This window comes from Halichoeres trimaculatus, unplaced genomic scaffold (genome assembly GCF_033239565.1).
Source record: "Halichoeres trimaculatus isolate MK-OKI-2021-1 unplaced genomic scaffold, fHalTri1.1 fHalTri1_scaffold_24, whole genome shotgun sequence".
NCBI classification, from domain to species: Eukaryota; Metazoa; Chordata; class Actinopteri; order Labriformes; family Labridae; genus Halichoeres; species Halichoeres trimaculatus.
The window spans coordinates 3,727,189-3,751,777 of record NW_027437202.1 but is presented as its reverse complement, the minus strand read 5'-3'; the positions used below and the strand labels follow the sequence as shown (position 1 = coordinate 3,751,777).

Genomic DNA, 24,589 nt, shown 5'->3' with positions numbered 1-24,589 from the left:
AAGAAATATGAGTACAATGAAGGACAGCACAAGGTGAGGCACCTATGATTTTTTTTATTAAAGATGAAGTTCAAAACGCAACTTTTCTGTGTCCTCCGGAATAAATAACCTCTTTTAACTTCTGTTGTGTTGTAGCTTTTGCAAATCGTCTGACACCCACCAGCCACCGTACTCAGTTAAAAGGAGGATTGGGCAAAAATCCCCTTTAGTTAAAGTTAGAAATAGACTGATGTGGTTTTTTTTCAGGGCGGATACAGATTATTTGTCATCCAGGAGGCTGATATCCATTTGCAGTAAAAATGAAAATACTGGCGTCACGATTTTGAATAATGCAAACTCCAACACTTAACTTTATTTGAGCCTTTAAGCATATGTTTAATAAACAGCTTCCAGGCTCAGCAGCATGTCTATAAAGTGAAATTAAAACTAAAAACTTCCTCTCTGAAGTGTGGGAGCACTGTGCATGCACAGCTTTCACTGCTGATTGGCTGTTACCATGCCATGGCTCTGCATGTAACCAATCAGATGGTGCTGTGGGTGGGACAATGCTGGAGACTGAGTAGTGACTGCAGACAGCAGCGCGGCTGCATCAGAGCCAAAATAACTCAGTTTTAAAAAAAGGCCGATCTGCTTCAAAAGTTCAGGAATTCACAAAATTTTCCCGTAGTTAAATTTTCAGCTTTTGTGAGATAAACAACCTTTGTTTACTCAAATAATGAAATAAAAAAGTAGGTCTGTGCTTTTTTAATGCTGGATTCTGACCCTGAAGAGGCTGGAAAAACCACCTCCTGTACTCATTTTCATTCAATGCAACAATTACAGAGAGGCTTTAAATCCATACGCCCTCATCAATACGTGACATGTGATATGGCCGAGCGCCTCGCGATCAGGTTAATAGCGAGGTCATATTGGGATTCTGTGATCAAACCAGAAAAACAAGTTGCATAAACAGATCAATAAACAATCATGGGCTCATTGAGCAGCCACATGACTGACAGTCATTCAGTGACCTGCTGACAGCTGAGCGCCGTGGCACCTCTCTCTGTCAGGAGGTGGGCGCCTCGTTTTGTCTAACACGCTTCGTCTTATCTAGCGTCTCTCTCACACGCAACCTCTTGAGTGTCTCGTCAACTGTCAGCGGCGTACGGCGCGCATTTGTGTGTTTGACTCACCGTGCAGGAGGATGAAGTCCCTGTGAGCGTCTGTCAGCTGCTTTAGATGCTCGGTGATGGAGATCTGTCAGGGGGGAGGGAAAAATGCTTTTAGATAAAAAGATGGATAAATGTCAGAGTGATGTTAAATTTACACATTCATTTCTTTTGATGTCTTTCTAAAGCAATGATAGGGATATGAGGGGTGTTTTTGCGTCAACATGAGAAGAGGCACACAATGTCCTCTTGAAAAGAAAAGAGCAGCAAGAACGGGCAGACACCGAGGGAAAGGAGGGGAGGAGGGGAGAGAAGACACACAGACAAGCATGGGAGCGATAATTGAATTTGTAGTGGAGGAATTAGAGAGGATGCGGTCTCCTGCGAGTCTCCTTCAGCTCTGAATGAGCTGTCGATCTAGATGGAGTTGAGATAATTGTGCCAAATCAGCGCGGCCCTGTAGGTACACAGAGAGAGGTGGGGCTGGGCCCAGCGGGGGTAATACACGCTTGTCTCCTGGCTCGCAGATTCTCATCTAAACTGCAAACACTTAGCTTGTCATTGATCCAAATTTAAACACCTGCTTTCTTGGCTGGGTTTGTAATCGTATAGTGGATTCGTAAAGTGCGATTTTACTGCAGCAGTGGAGGGAAATTCAGATCTGTTGTTGTGTCGAAGCAGCTGGATCGACTCTCAAAGAAGCTTCTCCTGCCAAAAAGCGCTTATTTGACTTCACACACATCCTGATCCATGGGCTGCATTTGAGAGTCAGCTTTGCCATGTGCTTTGGATCGTTGTCCTGCTGGAAGGTCCAGCCACGTCTCATCTTCATCATCCTGGTGGATGGCAGCAGATTCAGATCAAGAATTTCCCCATACATGGCTCCATTCATTGCTCCGTTAGTTATATGAAGTTTGCCAACACCATGAGATGAGAAACAACCCCATGCAATGATGCTTCCACCTCCAAACTTCACTGTTGGTGTAGTGTTTTTTGTCTGATGTGCCATTTCTCCTCCAAACATGGTCTGTAGTATGACAGCCCAAAAGTTCAATTTTGGTCTCATCTGACGAGAAAACATTCTCCCAGTATTCTACAGGCTTGTCAAGATGCTGTTTAGCAAACTTTAAACCAGCTTCAACATGCCTTTTCTCGAGAAATGAAGTCTTGCAGGCTGAGCGTCCATAGAGGCCATGGCGGTGGAGTGCATTGCCCATTGTTTTCTCTGTAACAATTATACCTGCTGCCTCCAAGTCTTTCTGGAGCCCTTTCAGGGTGGTCCTTGTCTCGTTGAGTCCTCTTCTGACTATCTTTCTGACTCCCTGGTCAGAAATCTTCAAGGAGCTCCTGTGTGTGGCCTGTTGATGGTAAGGTGGTGCTTCTTCCACTTGTGAATAATGGCCCCAACGGTGCTGCCTGGAACATTCAGGTGCTTTGATATAAGTCTGTAACCAGTTCCATTCTGATGCTGAGCAACAATCAGGTTGTCGTACTTAATTCCACATAGTCATTATTTATGGATCTGAACGTTGTGATTTCTTTTCATGTGTGGATTATTTGAGTTAATACCAATGTCTAGGAGAATTTTGTTTGAATTGTAGCTTTGGAAATGAATGTAATGAGAAAAAAGTTTATGGGTTCAATACTTATTTTCCCCACTGTATATCTTTCCTGACAGAGAAGAGGCATTTTGAAACTTTCAAACTGCAAGACAGCCACAAAACCGTCCAGTACTTTGTCCTTCATGTTAGTTTGAGCTGGTGTCAAACAAAATTCATGCAGTTTGAAGATGAAAGCCAAGAGCTGTTATTCGTCAGCACTCAACCGGACCACCAAACGCTCACACACACTTTAGAGGCTGCCATATAAAGGTCAGAAATCCCCAAATCACTTCTGAGCTGCTGCTCAGAGAGCCACATTCATTATTTAGCAGATAAACGCGTCTCTCCCACTGTTTATCAGCTCCAGCTCTCAAATTCTGCAGCCTCAGGGAGGATGAGAGCTCGCAGCGTTATTGAGGAGTTTCTTGAAATCTGCAGCTTCATTCACGCCTTTTTTGAAATCAGATGTATGATTCACGTAAAAAGGCAGCTGATGCTTCAGTCTGTCCCTGGAGGAGCTGCTGAGTGTCCCGGATGCTTCCTGACACAATGCACGACGATCCAGTGTTCCCAGGCAACGCGTGCAGCTCCGGCCGGCACGCAGAGTCTGATTAGTGACAGACTTTTCTTCCAGGAAGTAAAAGAAGTGAATCACAGGAAGCTTAGAGGCAACTTCTCTTTGATAGAAGTCTGGAGGCAGATTGAGCTCCTCATCCTGAAGGAGGTGACACACTGACAGTGGAGTGTGTGTCTGAGTGTGTGTCATGGGATGATGGCATGAGGAACAGATGAGGGTGAAGATAACACAGATGATGACCGCTCCTTTGTTTTACCTTCGAGTGCACCTCACCCAATCCGTTCCTGCCTGTGTTTGTGTTGCCTTTCCCCGTCGCCACGGTAACCTAATCAGAATTACAACAAACAAGAGGAGCGGGGTAGTTGAGGAGGAATTCGTCGCAATTACTCACAGTGCAGCCTGTGCCTGCACCGACCAATCAGCTGCGACCTTTTGGAACACAAATGACCTGATTGTGCAGGTAACACACTCACACACACACACTCACACACACACAGGGGCACTCAGCTCAGATTTGAGCCACATTAGGGAAATTTAGGGAACATGAAAGCACACACTGGGCACACACACACACACACACAGATTTCTCTCCACCAGCCTGCGTTTTCAGGTGTTGCCAAACTTCCCGGGCAAACATTCTGCTCCCCACTCTCCACCTGCAGTGGAGAGTGACTTTAAAAAACTGGCAGCTCCACTCGCTTTGCCGTCCAAATGCAACCCCCACATCTCTGCTTTGCATTTTAGAACAGAAAAATGATCAAAATCTTCCAACACCGAGGAAGTTTTGTTCATTCTTTAGCGGTAAATGACGTTGTTTCTGCTCTGATGCCTTCACCTTCACCGCAACACAAAAGCTAGTGTGTCTGCATGTGTGTGTGTGTAAGCATCTGGTCAGGTGCTAACTTCAGAGAAACCGGCCGTCTGGTCCCGTCACCGTGTTGTCACCGCGTCTCCCGTCTCTGCCTGGGACTCCTCGGTGAAAGCTGCGTCTCTCTGGCAGCTGATTGGCTCTATCTGTCACCCCCTGTAAGCATCACTGTCTGACTCCCAGCGCCGCTGCCACCAGGCTTATTGAGACTGATAGAGACACACCCTGCACTGCCTCTGATCACACACACTCACGGGGTGTGTGTGTGCTCCTTGTCCTTAATACAACTCTCACATGAGGTGACATTCACTGACAGGGGCGAGCGTTTCCAGAGAGAGGAGGAAGTTTGTACCTGCAGCAGCCTCCAGCGCGTGTTCAGATCCTCGATGCGCTCCAGGTTGGACGGCGACAGCTGGATGTCCGGTGGGCCGAACGTGGACGCCAACTGGTTCATGTGGGTGACGTCATCTTTAATTGGAGCGATCTCGTCCTGGAACTCCTACACACACACACACACACGCAGAGGATGTTTGTTATGCTGCTGTGTTTACAGGACAGATGGAGACACGGACAGGCTGCTGGTTCAGTCCTGTGTCTCACCTCAGCTGTTCCAGCAGAGAGAAACAGATGCATCCACCATGGAAAGACGCTCTCCTGCTTTTGTAACACCAGATAAAGTCTTTTTTTTTTTTTTTTTTTTTTAACAATTTTATTTTTTTCCAGTGAGGAGCACATAAAGTCTTTTCAGTCCTTCCTTATTAAACTCCCTTTCTTTTACAGATATACACTGCAAAAAACTGAAATCTGAACTGAAAACTGAAAAATCAAGTGTTTTTTTCTTCTTTTAAGTAAAAATTGTCATATTATCCTCGATATGAGCCACACTCACTTGACTGGTCTAGAAAAATGTCTTGTTTTAAGTTATTTAATACAAAAATGAGGTCTGAATTGCTTGTAATAATTAAAAATAGAACTGCAAATTAAACATGAAAAATTGGAAAAAAATGTCTTATAAACTTTTGTATGATCTAGATATTAGTCCACTTCCACTCCCAGATTTATAAGTTGAAACAAAGACCTTCAGGATGTCACTTCTAATAGTAGAGATCTGAGAAAATCTTGTTTCTCTGAACCATATTCTGGTTTGAGATTTCACTAGCAGTAGCTGTTAATTTAAATCTACCATCTGTCCTATTGGGAATACCAACGTAATAAGTTTTCTGCATCCTTTAAGTTGTATTGTCTAACTCCTTTGTGAGAAAGACTTTAACTCTTCTCAAAGTGTGTTTCTCCGATCCTTACACGTTATGTTTCGACTCACCTTGACTCGTTCGATGTGCTCCGGCAGCGAGTCGATCACCAGATCCCCGACAGGCTCCCAAGCGTCCTTCACCATCTCGGCCTGCCTCAGCTGCCCGTCCAGCAGGTCCTCCGCCTCCTGGAGCTCCATGAGCCGATCCAGAGCCAGCTCCAGCCTTTTCTGCCAGGCGGCCGAGTCGGCGTTGAGGTGGTCCCACCTGGCTGCTACGTCGTCGGCTTCTTTGCGCAGGACTCGCGCTACGTTCTGGGCGCGCTCTTCAGGGCTGATGTCTAAAAATGGAAAATCAATATATCAGGGTCTTTTTTTTGGCAAAATCAAAATCAGGATTCTTTGTCAATTTTTTTAAAATTTTTTCTTCTTCTTCTTTTTTTTTCTTAATTTCACTCTGTTTATAACTGGCTTGGAAAAAAGTTCCACTTTTCTCCAGCAGAGGGCGAAATGTTTCTCGCTGACTCACATGATGTGCATTTTTTTTCGGGAAAATATGTCTCCTGATAAAGTCTGTAGACATTATCATCATCATTTCACTTTTTCACATGGTCCGTTGTTAAAAAAGAAAACTAAAAATCGCAAAAATTGTAAATATGTTCATATGGTAAATATTAGAGGTGGGAGAAAATTGGATTCACATATATTTTTTAATATTAAAATCAGGATTTTTTTGTCAATTTTCAAATTTAAATTCTTTATTTCAGTCTTTGTTTATGAACTTGATTGAAAAAAACGTTACCACTGTTCTCCAGCAGAGGGCGAAATGTTTCTCTCTGCAGACATCACCATTCAACTTTTTTTTCACAAAGTCTGGTGTTAAAAAAGAAAACAAAAAATTGCAAAAATCTGAAATATTGAAGAGTCACAATTTAAATCTAATCTGTACCCCAAAAATCGGTATAGAACCAAATTGCATAGCTCTGACTTTGAGGTAAAATCAGGACGTCTGTGATAAAGTTTCACGTCTTTAAATAAAACCTGAGTGGCTGTGGCTGCTCCACTCATATGTCAAACCACTCAGGCTCTTTGTGGAGAAGCCAGCTGCACATCAACCCCACAAAATGTCATGTTCTCAAGGAGCGACACGTCAATGTGTCCTCAACAGCTGCCTATAGGAAAGCCTTCTTTGGCGGCGACAGCGCCACTTTCTGAGAGGTGCTCGTTCCCCTCAGTGTGGCAGCGATTAGCAGCTGGAGCTCACCCTTTATTTCTGCGCTCCTCTGAGTGTGTTGGAGTCGGCGGCTGAATGGGTTTAATGGGCCAGAGTTAAAGTTCAGCTGCTTTCAATGAGCGCGGTAACCGGGGGATGCTGCCATGGAGCGAGAAGCTGCTGCAGGGGAGTGTGTGTGTGTGTGTGTGTGTGTGCAGACACAAGGCTGTTGCTAAGAGTTCAGTATGTGAGCTGGAGGCGAATCAAAGGATCTGCCAAATTCTTGTCATACTTCCTGTACGGTGTGACCTATAGCGACCTATGGCGTGGAGACGTACCTCTCTGCTCAGGTGACGGTGTTTCTCTGGGAAGCTCCGACAGAAAGACGCCAACATCATCCAGAGCTTTGGTCACAACAGGCTCCTTCGCTCTCAGGTCTCTTTTGAAACCCTAACGACACACACACACACACACAAACTAAGACCTGGAACAATAAGAAAATCCTCCTGATGATAATCAAAAACCTTCATGACGCTTTCTGAGCATGTGTGTGTTAAAACAGACGCTCTCTGCTCCTCTGTGCTCATTAAAACACGTCTGTATTCATGAAATGTTTGCACTAAAAGCCTTCGCTAATGAATATCTGCAGGAACTCACCATTTTGCAAAATCAATTTGGGTTCAGACGTGAAATGACCCAATCAGCCGAGCCAATCATCTGCTCTTTTTGCATAAAACGGTGCATGAAATGGGTTTTTCATTTGACCTGTGCGGCCATGTTTTCCATTTATTTGGAGACTTTCATTTGCATAATGTCAGAGAGGGAGAGACGCGGCGTCTGAATCAAACACAAATGGCTACTTGAGGAGTGAAAGCGTCAAACTTTGACGATCAAAGTGGATGGACTCTTGAGTGTGTTTCCTCTCACCCGGTGTGTGTCCAGCTGCGTCTGCACAGCAGGGACGTCGCCCCCTACAGGCGGCTCATGCTCCAGCTGCTGGCTCTTGAGCCTGAGCCAGTTCAGCAGCTCCTGCAGTGACATGTGGAGCCTCTTCCATGGCGCCATCTCTGAGTCCAGGTGGGCCCTGAAACACAAGGTTTTAAAAATTCAACCCTTTTCCATCCTTTGTGACGGCTTTGTGCTGCAGGGGCTTCAGACGCGCCCTCACCTCATGCTCAGAGTCTTGTTGCGCAGGTCGTTCCAGCGCTGGCCCATGTTGTCCAGGCGTCTCTGGAGCAGGGCGCCATCCTCCGAGCCCCCGAGCGAGGTCACAATCCTCTGCCCGTTCTCATCCAGGGAGTGATACAGCTCTGTGTGGTTGTCAATCTCCGCCTGAAGGTCCTGCACACACACACACACACACACACACACACAGACACACACACACAGAAAGATTCAGAGGGAACAGAGCGGTGGCAGTAAATTCTGTCAGAGCCTACACTTCATTTTCTGGGTAATAGCAGCCATCTTTCAGGAATTCACTTTTTCATTGCTCGAGTGCTCGGTAATGGGATCAGGATGTGAGAAAGTGATTTAGTCTCTAAAAGCAGAAAGCAGCAGGATTGAGCTGTAATGCAGGGCTTAATGCATCGCCCATGGAACCTCGCGTGGAGCTGAAATGTCAAAATGCACAATTCAGCCGTGAATCAACTGGTTACTCCGACGGCGGTGGTCCAACCTGAGAGGATCGCTCAAACACAAAAGTGAACGCTCGGGAGGAGACGCTGCAGGAGGAGGAGAACTCAAAGACAAACTCTGCGACACGAAGAAGGATGGAGACTTCCTGTTTGCCCAAAATGTGTCACTAAACTGAGACTTAACTTGATTCCTGTTGGTCCAAACCCCATAACTCCTCCTCTGGTGATGAGAAGCATGACGTGGAGCTCGGTGACCAGGTGTCCTGCTTTTTACCTACATCCAGCATATTGAGACGATGTCCTGCTCAGACACCAAAATGCAGCATTTGGTGGAAAACCATGAAGCTCGTAGGAACAAAAGGAGCTGGGGACTTTTAACTCTAAGTCAAAAGTTTAACTTTAACTTTAAGAACTTTAAGATCGAAACCAGTGCAGGGCGATTTACAGTGAATGTTTTGGAAACTTGATCCAGCATTTCTCCCCTGTGCACTGCAAAAAACTGTAATCTTATCAAGTGTTTTTATCTTTTCATAAGTAAAAATTGTCTTTTCAGCTGGTCGGTCCAGAAAAACGTCTAGTTTGAAGTTATTTAAAGACAAAAATGAGGTCTGAACTTCTAGAAACAAGTAAAAAAAATCAGCCAATGGAACAAGAGAAAAGTTTCTTGAATATTAGCTTGAAACTAGAATAATGTCTTCATACGAGTGACTGTTCTCTTCTCCCAAAGGCAGATTTTTTTTCTCGCAACAGCAATTCAGACCTCATTTTTGTCTTTTAATATCTTAAAACAAGACATTTTCTGGACCGGTCAGGGGAATGTGTCTCATGTTGAGTCTAAAAACATATTTTTTACTAAATATAAGGCGAAAGTCGGGTTTGTAAACGAAATGAGCCACAGGTGTGAACACACTCTAAGACTAAACTCTGATTTAGTCTACAAGGTGTAAAATTTACAATCAAATAGTCATTTCTGTAAATTCTGACACATTGTTATCTCTTACTCCAAACATCACCAGTCTTATCCCACTGTAGAGCGTACAGGTTATTAGGACCAGAAAAGCTGGATCAGTGCATCCCTTCCTTTAAAAGGTGGGTGCATGCACTGAATGTTAAAAAACAGCCGACACTCTCAATGTTTACAATCACAATACTCTGAGAAACTTCTGGTTTCTTTTATGAATTTTTACAAGTATTTTTTAACCATTATTATAAGTATTATTTTCCTGTGACAAATGCATTTTCTTGATTTTTGAATTGGAAAATTTCCATTAAAGAGGGAAAAACATCACAAAATTGTCTTTCATATAATAATAAGCTTGGTCTCAATAGAAATATTGATGTTTCAGGGTTAGATGGACATTATTTAAAAATTCAGCCTATTAAAAAAAAAAAAAAAAAAAAAAAACTGCCTATGTTTCAGTGTTGTGGTAACTTGACACTCCTTGTCCCACATGTGGCTTGTGAACACCTGGTCACCCTACGTGCAGCGAGCAGGTGAAACACACTCAGGATGATTTCTAAAGACAGGAGTGAAGATGATGAAGCCGCAGCTAAACTGTCTCCTGTTTGAAACCTAACGTTGGAAAAGTTTCCGGCAGCTTCTCCCTGTGATCTCAATCTTCTCTGACGCCTTTGAAGACTTCGCCTCAGTCCCAGCGTCGGATCCCTGCGTGGACTTCAGCGTTTGATGTCTTCATTTCAAATTGATGGTTTCACACCTTTTTTTTTCTCTCCACTTCTTGTCCTTTGCTCGACCCTTAATGTCTCTGGAGGTGGCGAGTCAGCACATTTCAGACATTTTGTTCTTGAGCGGCACTTTTGATCACAGCGAGGTGCACATTTTGTTGGAAAAGAACTCCTTTAAGTCTATTCATGAACTTCAAAAGCTCGACTGAGAGTTTGTTGTCGTTCTTTGAACCAGTGAAACTTAAAATGAGTTGGTTAGCTTAGCTGTCATATTTAAAGGATTATTTCGCTTATTTTTGTTGTAAATATCCCCAACCTGAACGTGGTAGACCTTCCTCCGCAGCATCCTCAAAACTCTCCCCAGGAATCCCCAAACTACACGTCACGAAGAAGACGACAACGACGACGCAAACGAAGCGACATCTTCAATCCCCTGGAGATTATCCCCCCAGCGCGGCTGTGTGAGAGTGTGCGACAAAGAGGAAGATGTGGAGATGAAGAAGAGGAAGAGGGAGGGATGGAGGGATGTTGTCCATGGAAAGAAGGAGAAGAGTGAGTCACTGAGAGATGGAGGAGGAGGAGAGAACTTAGAAGGCTGCATAAAACGACGAGTGGCTTATTTTCCAATTAAACCTTATCTTCCTGCTGTGTATGTGTGTGTGTGTGTGTGTGTGTGTGTGTGTGTGTGTGTGTGTGTGTGTGTGTGTGTGTGTTTAATGCTGTCCGCCATTTTAATTGGACACAGAAGGCTATCACAGCTCTGCATACAGTGCAGCTCTTGTCCTCAGACAGCTGTGTGTGTGTGGAAGTGTGTGTGTGCAGATATGAATTTGCAGCATTGTGTGTGAGGGAAATGTTGCATGCATGTTCTCTTTGTAGCTTATGTGTGTGTGTGTGTGTGAAGCAAGAAAGTGTGTGTGGGAGCAGGGTGACAGCCGAGGGTCAAAATATGTTCTCTCACAGAACAGAGCCTTCCCTTCAACACCCACAATGCAGTGGGGGGGGAATATTTGCATTCGTCTGCCAGGCACCGAAGGGCCAATGAAATCTCACGATGCTGCCGTGTCAGCATTCCTGTCATACCAGCTGAGGCAGAGTCGGGGAGAGTGTCTTAAACTTTGGGCTGATGCTGTGTGAGCTCCGGACGTGAAAGCTGTCACTTGTCTGTCGAGCAGAAGAGGCGGGGTTAAAGCTGTGTGAGCGCAAGCATTGAAATGAAGCTATACACAGCAAAAAACTGAAATCTTATTGAGTGTTTTTGTCTAATTTTAAGAAATATTGTCTTATTACACTTGATATGAGCCACATTCTCCGGACCAGGAGTAGGGAGTAAGGAAGTCACAGATATAAGCAGCAGCCTGGCCGTTATGGGCTCTAAAAACAAGAAGCAAAATCTTAAATCATTTCTAAAACTCACAGGTAGCCACTGTAGCGCAGCAAGGGCTGGTGTTAAATGGTCTTTTTTTTTTAATTCTCTTTTTTATTGAAATATAGCATCATTATATCACTTATTTGATACATCTTAGAGACAATTTTTCATTTTTTTTCCTCTTCCTCTGTCAGTTCATTTCAAACAGTCATAACATGGATTAAATACAAAAAAAGAAAAAAAAGAAAAAAATTTAATAAATATAAGTAAATAAATAAATATATCAAATAAATTAATTAAAAAGCAATAATTATATATATTTTTTTTCCTTTGTCATTTTAGGAGTTTTTCACGAACTCATGTGGTTCCTCTAGAGTCTAGACTTTTATTTAATTAAGAAAAAAATCTGTCTATGGATAAACATATTCATATTAGTTTTCTCATTTATGATTGATAACTTTTTTGTATTATTTATTTTTATTTTGCAAATAATTTCTATTATTTTACTACTTTTATTATTATTTTTTACTTTTTTTTTTGTACCAATTATTTCTCCCCTGGGCCCTCTTTAAAATTTATCTTAGATTTTCACCAAAAGGATATTTAGCTGAAAGTGTAGACTCTAGAGGAACCACTTGAACACATCACAGAGTCCTAAATTGACTAAGATAAAGAAATATATATATTATTATTATTTTTTTATTACAAAAACAAGAATTCAATAAAAATAGTAAAATTAAAGTAATTATTTGAAAAATGAAAATAAATTCATTATAAAAAAAACTTAGGAATCATAAATGAGAAAACTACTATACATATGTATATGCATAGACAGATTTTTTTTTTTTTATAAAATGAAAATAAGTTCCCTGAGTACTGTCTAATTGTGGTAATAATGACATTAAACACTATAACACTTACAATATTAACAATAAAACATAGAATAACAATATGAATAGCACTTACAATTTGAGCTTTGAAGCGTGTAGAATAAATCCTTTGCATTACTTATATAGTCTTTTATTAGAGTATGGGTTAAAAGTCTGGTCATTTGTGGTTTTTGAATATTTGGCTTGCTGATGCCAGAGTAAAGAGCATTACAGTCTTCCAGACAAGAAGAGATAAAAGCATGAATGAAAACTTCCAAGTGTGGCTCAGACTAAGTCTAAAAAGACATTTTCTACTGAAAATAAGACAAAAACACTTGATAAGATTTAATTTTTCTGCAGAGTAAAAGAAACAGGAAGTGACTCCAGGGGATCATCACCTTCAAATCTTGTAAAAATCACCTCATACATCAACACATGTGCCAATGATTTCCATGTGAGACCTTGAGTTCTTCAGTAATTATGATTGAAATTCTGTCATCCTCTATTTCTGACCCGTCACGACCTCCATGATGTCAGGAGAGAGTGTCAATACAATTACTCAATACCTGAAGCAGTGTGTGTGTGAGTGTGTGTTTCCCACCTTCCACTGTGCGAGCAGGTTCCTGGCTGCCGGCTGCTCCTGCAGCCTCTCCTTGTTGGTGGCGTCGATCAGAACGTTGCAGGTGGTCTCGGCCTCCGTGAGCCAGTTGAGGAACTTCTCCAGGTCGAGGTAGAACTGTTGGAGGAGCTTCATGGCGGCCTCCAGCGCCGCTTCTCTGTCCGAGATACTGAAGAAGAAAAAAAGGAGAATTTGCTGAAAGCTGCTCGACATGATGAGAAGTGTGTTTGGTGTGTGTGTGTGTACCGTTTGGCGATGTGAGCCCAGGTGGCCGTCATGTTGTCGTTGACCTGCGTGACCTTGTGCGTGTCGTCGTTGGCGTACAGCGTCAACAGTTTGTCTGCCATGGCGTTGGTTTGGTCGACCTGTCCCTGCCACTGCTGCAGCTCCTTTGCGAAGAGCTGAAGGAGGACGGAGGAGAAGGAAAGACAGAGAATAAAGCCGACAAGCCGAGCCGATTGTAAAATGTGATGATTCACTTTCAGCATCTAAATGTCGTTTGACTCATCCTCGGCATGAGAAATGTCATATTCCAGAGCCATCTGTTTATAAATCTCACCAGCAAGGTGGAGGAATGGCGTGTGTCTGCACTTAGGAGCCATTCAGAAAGCTCATTATGAAAGAAGTGTGTTTAACTATCGTTTTACGCTGTGTGTGAAGTGACGCTCACACCGACCTTCAGCTCGGCGTTTTGTTTCTTCAGCGCGTCCACCGTGTACGTGACCTCCTGCCAGGACTCCAGCCTCTCGCTGGCCTGCTTGATGAGATGGTCCACGCCCTTCCTGGCATCCAGCCAGTCGGTGGAGTCCTGCAGCATGTTGAGGAGCTGCTTGGTTCTGTCTGAGAGTTTGGTCTGAGAGTCTTCCCAGTGAGTCTGAAGTCTGTCGACTGCACAGAGGGAGGGGAAACCTTTTAATGCAGCGACAGCGTAAAAAAAAAAAACCAAAACACATCATCAGCTTGCGACTTACTGCGCTCTGTGATGGCGTTGCGAGTGTCCTGATTGCTCGTTTTGTTCTTTAAATTCTGGGCTGCTGTGACCTGTCTCTCCAGCAGGGGGCGCCTCTGGTCCAGCTCCTGCAGAGACGCCTGGAAACACAATCAATGCGCGTTAATCACACCAGCTAACTCGTACACTAATGCACTAATTTCTCTGATCTCTGACGCCCTGACCTTCAAACCGACGATGTTTTCGTTGATGTCGTCCAGGTCGGCCACCACCACGCGCTTGTTCTGCACCATGTTATCCAGCATGGTCAGCCAATCAGTGAGCTCGGCCCAGGATTTGTTGAACTGAGCCAACGCTGCAGATTCAGGCGGGGCGCTTCCTGTTAGACTCTCAGCTAGGGCACACACACACACACAAACACACACACACATCATGAGTTTTTGTGTCATTTTCAGATAAGTTCACAAAGAAGAATCAGTTTTTTTCTACATTTAACTTCCTGTTTCAGGACAGATGCTCCATTAAAGTGTTTATGGAAACGCACCACGTACCCATGCTTTTAATATTTTAAAATCAAAGTCACAAATAGGTCTGCAGAGTTTATCTTTATGATCCCTGCAGCTTGTAATTTAAACCTATTCATTATTAAATCCTGTATTGACAGTTTTTTATGAGAGAAGTTTTGCCTGTGGCCTGAAGGCATTTAATATAATGAGTCTCTGCACTAACATTAGACACCTGGCATATATTCAGAGGCTGCTTTAATTTGATGGCAGACAGCAGGATTTTCATATATTCACACTTTATTAATATTCAGAGTGAGGATGCTTCTGCGTTTTTCACTGCTGCAGTGAAATCAATGACACTTGATTCTACGGATGTGAAGTTTCCTCAGTGTGGTTCAGGGGTCTCAACCTGCGGCCTCATGTGGCTCTTTGACTTCTTTGCAGTGGCCCCTTGTAGCTTTAAAAATATTATATTATCAAACTAGAGCAAACATATATATTTATTTATTTATTTTTTTCAGGTGGCATTGATGATTAAAGACATCTACACTAAATAAAATCATGTGTTGATTTCTTGTGAAACTAAATATGCATCACATCTTGTAGTTAAGCTTTTTAATTTTTTCTTTAAACTTAAACACATTTTTTAACATTTTTTGAAACTGGATAAAAAAAACATATTTTTTCTAATTTCTGCAATTTTTTGCAAATAATTTTAATTTACTGCAATTTTTTTTTGCATTTTTTTAAATTTCTCCAATTTTTTTGCAAGTTATTTCAATTTGGAAATTTTTCAATTTTAATTTTTTTTTGCAAATTTATGAAATTTGGCAAAATTTTTGGAAAGTTCACATTTTGGGGAATTTTTGAAGTTTTTTTCCTGTTTAAAATTTTTTGGGAAAAATTTTGCAACCTATTGAAATTTCATAAATTATGCGCATTTATGAAATGAATAATATTAGAGATTATGTTTTTTTTAAACATCAGCACATAGAAAAAATAAAAACAACTAAGACATCACATGTACAATTTTATTAACACAAAAAAATATTTTTTGGGTAATTTTTCACCTGATTTTTACTATGTTTAGAATTTTAAAAGATAAAGATGACTTTTTGGTTCCTAATCGATATTAATATAGGTGAGTTTAGGCTAAACCTGTCATGAACGTAAAGGTTGCAGACCCCTGGTGTAGTCGATGGATTCTTACTGGCTTTTTGTGCGACCAGCAGAGCGGCCATCCTCTCCTTGTGCTGCCGCAGCAGCTCCAGGATCACCGTCCAGTCTTCCCTCAGTTTGGCGTATTTCACCTGCCGCCAAACAGAAAAGCAAAGCTCAGCGCCGTGTCTTCCTTTCAGAAGACGGTTAAGAAACTTTCAGGGTGTTATTTCCTCACCTTGTCCGCCTGGTTGGGAGGATTGTCCTTGTAGAGTTGATCAGCACGCTCCAGAACGAACTCCACCTCCGGCTGCTTCACCTGCACCTCTTCAATGAGCTGATGGGTCACAGAAAGAGAGCATGGAGATCTTTCTGAGAATATGTTTTTTAGATTTACGAGGGCTGGGAAAAAAGTTTAATGATGATGTCTACAGACTTTATCAGGAGCCGTATTTTACCACGAAAAATGTACATCATTTGGCCCTCTGCTGGTGAAAAGTGGTAACTTTTTTTCCAATCTAGTTTTTAAACAAAGAACCTCGATTGTTATATTGTAAAACAAAGAATACCCTGGGTGGCGGCTCCTCTGGAGGACTCTGCTCCAGCTTGGCCCTGGTGTTCGCCGCCCACCCTGACAGGTCGTCCAGCTGACCCTGCAGCTTCTCCAGCTCCCTCAGGAGACCCTCGATCTCCAGCTGGCGCTCAGGCAGATCTTTGGACACCTACAGAAACATCATTCAGAATTTAAACCTAACTCTTTGAGAGCGCTCACGACGCACATGAGGGTTCAGTCGGCCGCTGACCTGAGCCCAGCGACCGTTGATGATCCGGATGTCTTTCTGTCGGTCGGCGGGGAGCATGATGTGTTTCTGTCTGGAGTTCAGATCATCCATCGCCGCCTTCTTGGCAGGCAGCTCCACCACACGTGCCTTACACACACACACATTCAGAGTCAAATAAGACACAGATTTCATCTTACACATTCATGTACAAAGAGAGCTCCTCCAGATATGATACCTGGACTTTGCCCAGGGTGTCTCTGATGTGCTGCGGCTCTGCAGGCTGCAGAGGGATCGCCAGGACGCCTTCTGCTTTGTCCAACCAGCCCAGCATGGCGCCCATGTCCTCCTGTAGAGCAGCTGCTGCTGTGCGCGCCTCTGCAGACCTGGAGGAGGAAAACCCAACACCAGGGACACTTTTATACCAACGAGGCAGTGTTTTAGGAAGCATTTGAGCATGTTTAATTTGTGACCTGCAGCCACACACACACACACACACCTCCTCTTGCGCTCATTGAGCTGCTGACAGACGTTGGCCCAGCGAGTGTTGAGTAATTTGAGCTGCGTCCGGAGCCGCGAGGCGTCGTCTGGTGTGCTCAACTGGCTGATCTCCTCTCCTGCAGAGTTCACTCGGGCCAACACGACTTCCTGGAGAGGTATGGCCTCTGTCAGGTCCTGCACACACACACACACACACACACACAAACACACACATTTAAAGGTAAAGGTAAGCAGATTTAGGTGAGTACAGTGTTTTAAAACCCAACATCGTGCACTACTGGGTGGTGTTCAGGTGGCAGCTTGTGATTCAAGGTACCAGATGGTGCTCTGTCTCTGTTCAAACACACACTCTCTCCACACACACACACACACGCAGAGGATGGCACTTGAGTGGCACTTGGACCGCGCTCGTCTGTCTGCGCAGGTGGACACAGAAAGCTGATCACAGCAGCTCAAAGTGGACCGGGCAGGTCTGACGATGCACACACACTCACACACACGCTCACACATTGAGAGCATCAGTTGAACAGGAGTAAAAACAAACCTCCGTGGAGTCGCTGTGAACACTGGTGGCTCTAATCTGTGGGTAAATTGCTTCTGGTAATCCTTCAGGTTGAGGTTTTGGGGCTGGTGTAACGTGGAGATGTCCAAATTGATGACATAATATTCTTACATAAGGTCTAAAAAAAGGATTGTTGCTCCGTCAGACACTCGCTGAGTTTTCCTCTTGACGACTGCCATCTGTGTGTGTGTGTGTGTGTGTGTGCTGACTTTAGCCTGGTGTAACTCATGTTTTCTGTGTGTTCAGGACAAAGGGCTGGTGCTGTTGTCTTAAGTGTCGTTGAGCCGTTACGTAACGTGAAGTTTGGCGTCAAACCGAGCATAAATTAATCACCATGGCACAAGTTTACGTCCTGAATGCCAGATTATGTCTTGATACGATGTCTCGGGCCACAACATGTCACTTCCTCTCAGGTCAGATCATCGTCTCAAGATGAGGAATGTGTCTTTTTATGTAACATGAAAGCAACTTCTGGCTCAAGGGCACTTCAGCAGCATCATTGGACACTGGGATTCAGAATGAGTCAACAGCAGCAGGGATACACTGGATGGTTGGTGTGTGGGGAAGCTTGTTTGGAGATGTGAGCATGTGTGTGTGTGTGCGTGTTACCCTGAGGTGCTGTCTGTGTGCTGCCGGCTCACTCTCGGCCAGCTTCAAAGAGCTCTCGGCGTCGTTCAGCCACCCCTCCAGCTCCTTCTGATCCGAAACAAACTTCTGCCACTTGGTGTTGCACTCCTGCCAACGCCTTGATGTGAACACACACACACACACACACACAGATTTCATTCAGCTGTGCTCAGAATGACTCAACATCCGTGCATCCTGAGTATATTTAGAGATCTACTTCAGCCGGTCTTGGTGCAGCTTGTTCAGCTTGTCCCAGTTGGTGCTGAGGAGCGAGGCCGTCTCCTGGATCCTCTGACCCTCCAGAGGCCGGGCTCCGGACACCACCTCCTCTCTGCGGGCCAGCGCTCCCTCCACTGGGGCTCTCAGCTGGTCGATGCTGGCCTTCACCTCCTGGGTGAGCAGCAGGGAGAGAAACAGAAAAGCAAACTTTGTGTTTTGGTTCATCTACTTTTCACTTTAATTTGTCTCTCTGGGTTAAAATGCAGCTTCTTTTAGCTGAAGGTAACGAGGTGATTGAAATTCAGATTACCGCTCACAGAATCAGCCCTTCTAAGACTGTCTCAACTTCACAGAGCAAACTTTTCTTCTTCCATTGGCAGATTTTTTTTACTTCTCACAAGCAATCCAGACCTCATTTTTATCTTTAAATGACTTAAAACGACATTTTTTTTGACTGATCAGTTGAACGTGGCTCATATCAAGTGTGACAAGACAATTCTTACTTAAAATAAGACAAAAACACTTGATAAGATTTCTGTTTTTTGCAGTGTTAAAACTTCAAACTACGAATTCTGTCAAAAGTTCCAGGTACTGATTGGTGCAAAATCAAAATGAACCATGTTTAGGTCCCTAAATGCATCCTTGTGACTGTGAGGGAGTGGAAGAGTGGGCGATTTTCCATAATGAACATGAACACAGCATTACAAGGTTAAATATCAAAAAATAAATGTGTTAAATTGAAAAAAATAAATATATATTATTAATCAAATTGATTTTTTTACCACATAAATGCAAAAAAGTACTAAAAATTGTTACTGTTGAGTACTGATACTGATTGCCAGGTATCGGGCATGGGTACCGTATCCTTTCAAATGTGAAAGGTACTCATCCTTAAACACAACAGGTGGAAATTTTTTTTACGCTTTTTGTCTCATTCCAAATTAAAAATAAATATCATAGAGACAATATGAGCTGATTCTAGGAAAGTGTTATTCAACCTTTGGAAGATGTCCTAGGTGAGAAGATCCCAAAGGACCCTCAAATCGTGTATCTGAAGCAAGATCCCTTAAGACTTGATTCATACAATGCAAAAAACTGAAATCTTATCAAGTGTTTTTGTCTTGTTCTCAGTAGAAAATGCCTTTTTAGACTTAATATGAGCCACATTCACCTGACAAGTCCAGAAAAACGTCTTGTTTCAAGTTATTTAAAGACAAAAATGAGGTCTGAACTGTTTGTAACAAGTTAAGAAAATCTGCCAATGGGACAAGAGAAAAGTTTCTGGACTGCTCAGGTGAATGCAGCTCATATCAAGTGTAATAAGAAAGTTTTTACTTAAAATAGGACAAAAACACTAGATAAAAGAAGATAATCACCTTTTTAAAATCATGATTTCTGCTTGTAAGAAGGCTGTCACAAGGAACTGCTTAAAAAGGATCCTCCATCTCATTTCTGTATTTACTTCAATTAATGTTTGACAACCTTTTTTTTTCTTTCTTTCTGTTTTTTTTTCTTAAAGTACTTTTGAGGAAAGGGCTCTGTTGATGCTGTTTTTTAAGTTTAAATTGAAACACTGTTGATGTATACAGATATATTCAGTTTTTGTATAATTTTTAAAAAAGTAAAAAAAAAAAAAAAAAAAAAAAAACTTGATCAAAATTAAAACAATAAAATAAAAATAAAATCAATTTAAAAAAAGTAAAAAAAAAAACAAAACAAAAAAAAAATACAAAAAAACTATGTATATGTGTTGATATGTATATAGATATATAGATATAGCCCCTCTATATTACCATGTGTTTTTACATGTTTTGTTGTGCGTTTTTTTAAATAAAATTACACAAAAGCAAATTAAAACTAACGATCTGTGTGTAATAATAGAAAGAAAACAACCTCCTATCTCGTGCATGATTTCATGAGCATTCCTGAAACTCCTGCACGGTGCTGACCTTCAGGCAGTGCTCCTGCTGAGGCAGGTTATAAAACGCTGCGGGCCAGTATTCAGGGGAGTTCAGCTTGAAGTCCGTCTCTGACACCGAACGCAGCAACGCCTGCAGCTCTGTGAGGTAGTCCTGCACACACACACATATATAAATATATGCTCAAAAACTCACAGAGCAGAGTGGAAAAGGCAGGAGTATAAGTTCATAAATGAAAGAGTGCAAAATCATGCATGTTAATGCCTCTAACAGGTATCAAGGTTAGTTTCAGGGGAAGCAATCTGAGATTTTAAATATGGATGAATCTGATCCAAAATATTCCAAAGTTTCGTAAATTTGTGATTGGATTAAACTTGAGATCTTGAAGTCTCCTCTGGAAATACATTATTAACCCTCAGATCATAACCATATTTATGCTTCACCTTTAATTCATTGAATCCTTGAGTTTTGAGTCAAGTTTTAAAAAAAGAGATGAATACTTCACATCTCCTGACTTTGATGCTCAACTTTTAAAAAAGCCGCCTTTATCCTTTGGTGACACTTTTTAATGAAGCCGAAATAAATGGCATACATCAGCTTTTAGCAGGAAGTTATTGATTGCTGCTGCTTTAAGCTAACATGTCGGCTCAGGGATGAAGAGAAACAAAACCTCCTCCAGCTTGGCAGAAAAGTATCAACACAGCCGGATCCTGAGGAGCTTCTGAAGTCCAGGTTTAGAGTCTCAGGCCCAGCTCTGTTTAGATGTCTTTGTCTAGACTGACTAATCTTAAGCTCCTGCCAGGAAACACAGATTCCTCTCCAGCGTCTTAAAACTGCCTGAGCGTAGGTGGACTTTCCAAATGTCGTCACTCGTCCAGATACAGTATTTCTAAAATAGACTCTGGCTTTATGAGTGTCTGCTCTGCTCTGCTCATTCTTGGAGCGAATACACATCTGCACTGTTTCTGGCTTCACACAGATATTATTTATATGTTTTATTTGGCAGCAGAGTCAGTAATTCCTCCATGATGCACTGCTGCTCTGGCTCCGAGGAGATGAGAATGAGTAATGGCGTTATTTTGGTGCTGGCATGTGCTAACGGGGAGTTTTCTCTGCCGCTGAAGACGCAGGCGACAGAAAGTGAAAGCATGTTGTTGGAGTTTTGGTGCCATCTTTGTGATTACAGCACAGCAGCTTAGAAAGCATGGGGAATCAAGTGCGCCAATTACTGCTTAAGAGCCCTTGAGCAACGCGCTGAAGTGCTAGAACAGCCTGAGAGGAGCGGCGTACGGAGGCCTGGGCAGCTCCCAGGTTAACTGAGAGCAGGGTTATTCTTCAAGATGTGTATTCGTCCAAGTTTGAGAGCTGAGAGCTGGTGGAGGGGGTGTGTGATTGGTGGACATGAGGGGGTAGAGGCATGCGGTGACACAGACAGAGCAACCAATGAGATTGAGACATGTGAGCGTGCGTCACATGTTGATGGAGGACATGTTTATGAGAATGTGGCAAAGAAAAACAAACAAGCAGAGGGGAAAATCTTCATCTGAGTTCAACTTATATCTAAAAATCATGTTAGTTTTGTTAAATTGATGCCACTTTTATGATTTTATTTACGAATTTAATCTCATAAAGTAAAAGAATTTCCTTCTTTGATTGAATTTTTGTAGCGTTAGCATCCCAAAGTTAGCGTTTAAAGTATTAGTATTTAGTGTTTCAGGTGAAAAGTCGTGCCTACTGAAACTCACACTTTGTCTTTTGAAGGGTATGAACTTGCCCTCCACCTCAACCCAGCGCTTGTTGAGATGGAGCTGCCGCGGCTCCACTAGACTGCCGGCTCCAGCCTCTGACAGCTGATTGGCTAAGCCCTGCACCTCCTTAAGCTCCTCCTTCTTCTTGTCGAACTCTGAGCCAATTTCCTATTGGATGAAAATCAACCAGGAAGCAGGAAGTCACTTACTACTGGCTAAGCCCAGAAGAGGGGAGGGGTTTGGGGGTAAAGCACAGAGAGGCATGTGGATGTTCTAGTGACAGTTACACACTTTGAATGATAAAACACATCTTTTTATCCAACAATGACACAACACATCAAGAAAAAGACAGAAATCATGTTTGTATCCTGGAATCATTGAGCATGTGAAACACAAAGTAGGAAGCGCACAAAGCCTTCAGACTTTATTTACATTTGGAGGAAGTACAGAAGAAGAAGTGCAGTGAGTAAATGAAGCAAAGACAGACAGACAGACAGACAGACAGTGAGGAATCTCAGTAGCAGCAATGACAGGTGAATCTGAGACGAATCTGAGGTGAATGAGCGGGCAGGTGGGGCGTTTCCCGCCTAGCGAAATGTCATAGTGATCATCTGAAAGTGAAAGACACACACATGGAGAGTCAGGGTGGAGACAGGAGAAGAGAAGGAGGCCATGACAAACCTTCACCTCAAAGAATCAGGATTTCACAGCTGTGCTTGTGACGCCTACCCCTCTCACAGCCGTAAAAACGACACCACAGCTTCAGATGGACGTCCAGTTTTAATCTGACTCATTATATTTGGTGCCATTACATCAGAAAATGTTTCTTTTTATACCAAATACTTATTTTGGATCAGGAGAGAATTACCTTTGCTTTGAGGGATTTTTTTTAAAAAGATAGGCAAGATCAATAATTTTCATTTCACCAATAAGACCATCATACTTGATCTTTATGTCCTTTCTTTGTTTTATTTCACATTTCCTCTTTAGAGGGCTTTATGTGTCTTTAGGTTAACCCCTTTTTTTATAAATGAGTGTTTATGGAAGTTTACTTAAAGCTCCTGTTCTTATTTTACTTTATTTAAAAAAAAATGATTATATGTATAATTTACTGAATGTCTAATTCAGGGGTGGCCAACCTGTGGCTTGCGAGCCGCATGTGGCTCTTTGCCTTTCGATCCATTCATAAAACTGATATATTGTTGCAAACATTGTGATCAGTACTGATTAATACTTGGGTGACGAGATTGATACTTAAGTTTCAGTTTCTTTTCTCTACATGCGCTCCACTCAATCACTTATGTGCTTGTAGGTAGATAGATGGAACTTTGTCTCTTCTGCGGTAAAAACAGAAATTTGTCTTTGACATGGCTTTGTGTACAAATTTAAACGCACTTACAAACACAATAAATCTCTCTTTAAATATTGGAAATGTACTGATTTTCATATTATGTAAATTTGTTAATGTATAAGAGGAAGTGCGTTTGTAAGACCATGAATGGTTGGCCACCCCTGGTGTAATTGGTCTTTACACGCTTTAATACTGCTTACTAAGTCTGGGATATTTTACTGTTGGCTACAGTGGAAAAACTACAGATGGCTAAATGAGAAGTATGATATGTATTTTCACTAATCCTGTCAGTCAATTTAAAAAAAATCTCATTAATTACAGGATTTGTGATTAATTAATCTAATTAATCGCATTTTTATCTTCTTAATCTTCAAGGACATTAAAAAATTATAGTGCATGACTAATCAAATGAATACACGAAGAAGAGAAGATTTGTAAAACCACATTTTTTCCAACTAGTCAAAATTAAAATATAAGTAAATTATGTTTTTCAGCAGGAGGAGGCGGGGTCTGGAGGCTTGCCAATCAAAATCATGATTAAAAACAACCGTGGGCGAGAGCGGTGTGCTCTTTGGACGAGAGGTGGAAGCCATCAAGAAAAGTACGTTTTATCAGTTTTTTGGATCAAAAACAGGAAGAGGGATGTAAAAGGAGAGAGTCCACTCTTTTTAGGTAGTTTTGTTTTTTAACATCATCAGAGAAAACAAGATTTTTAAAAAGATCTTTAAAAACTGTTCCTGGCAGCCAATGAGTTAATTTTCATAACATGTTAATTCGTTTAACATTTCACACTGAATGTTTCTATAACTGGGTAAAAATTCCTTATAGGAGCTTTAAATCCTGTGGTACGACATGAATGGAGCCTTCCTTCCTCTGGATTCATTCTTACACCTAATTAAAATGATCCTTCAAAGACCCAACTTAATGCATTTTTAACCCTCTCTTGTAATATATTCAACAAATAGTAGGACTCTGCATCCGTATTACCATAGGAGAACATATTAGTATGTACATGTGCTTGTACATGATGAATATTTAATGCTGGGGCTTGTGCACATGAGTCAGTATTTCATGTTTAAAGCTTGAGATCCAGTCAGAGTCCTCGTATGTGTTCGTGTTCAGCTGATCAAGCCGACTGTGATGCTCACTAACAGTTTTCGCCGTGTGTCAGTCGTGTTTTGAAGTGTAGCGTTCCCCCTCCTCCTCCTCCTTCTTTCTGCTCTGAAGCTGCAGCTTTACACTTCATCTACACTCTACAGCTTTTTTCTCTTTTCTTTGAATAGGCACCAAGACGATTTCCAGGAACAATTACTCTGAGAGAATCAAGAGCAGAATTGACATGAGAAGCTTTTGTCCGGAAGAGAAGAAAGAATTTTCCGGTGAAATGAAGAATGAAAGAGAGTGAGATGAAAGGAGGACACAGAGACTTTAAAG

General features: G+C 42.2%; 1 protein-coding gene across 1 annotated transcript in view; it reads right to left on the bottom strand.

The window, feature by feature from the left end:
* Positions 1 to 24,589, bottom strand: part of dmd (dystrophin) — a 137,171-nt gene that overhangs the window by 37,982 nt on the left and 74,600 nt on the right. The window contains exons 44-65 of the mRNA XM_074664873.1: positions 21,802 to 21,972; positions 20,087 to 20,209; positions 18,136 to 18,308; positions 17,901 to 18,036; positions 16,728 to 16,903; positions 16,467 to 16,614; positions 16,253 to 16,378; positions 16,019 to 16,171; positions 15,688 to 15,786; positions 15,502 to 15,601; positions 14,010 to 14,179; positions 13,808 to 13,925; positions 13,513 to 13,724; positions 13,083 to 13,237; positions 12,819 to 13,005; positions 7,825 to 7,997; positions 7,584 to 7,740; positions 6,995 to 7,106; positions 5,516 to 5,784; positions 4,547 to 4,693; positions 3,583 to 3,651; positions 1,173 to 1,236 (exon numbers count right to left, since the gene is read on the bottom strand). Coding sequence (XP_074520974.1) covers positions 1,173 to 1,236; positions 3,583 to 3,651; positions 4,547 to 4,693; positions 5,516 to 5,784; positions 6,995 to 7,106; positions 7,584 to 7,740; positions 7,825 to 7,997; positions 12,819 to 13,005; positions 13,083 to 13,237; positions 13,513 to 13,724; positions 13,808 to 13,925; positions 14,010 to 14,179; positions 15,502 to 15,601; positions 15,688 to 15,786; positions 16,019 to 16,171; positions 16,253 to 16,378; positions 16,467 to 16,614; positions 16,728 to 16,903; positions 17,901 to 18,036; positions 18,136 to 18,308; positions 20,087 to 20,209; positions 21,802 to 21,972 — 3,238 coding nt within the window. The remainder of the gene's footprint in view (positions 1 to 1,172; positions 1,237 to 3,582; positions 3,652 to 4,546; positions 4,694 to 5,515; positions 5,785 to 6,994; positions 7,107 to 7,583; positions 7,741 to 7,824; positions 7,998 to 12,818; positions 13,006 to 13,082; positions 13,238 to 13,512; positions 13,725 to 13,807; positions 13,926 to 14,009; positions 14,180 to 15,501; positions 15,602 to 15,687; positions 15,787 to 16,018; positions 16,172 to 16,252; positions 16,379 to 16,466; positions 16,615 to 16,727; positions 16,904 to 17,900; positions 18,037 to 18,135; positions 18,309 to 20,086; positions 20,210 to 21,801; positions 21,973 to 24,589) is intronic.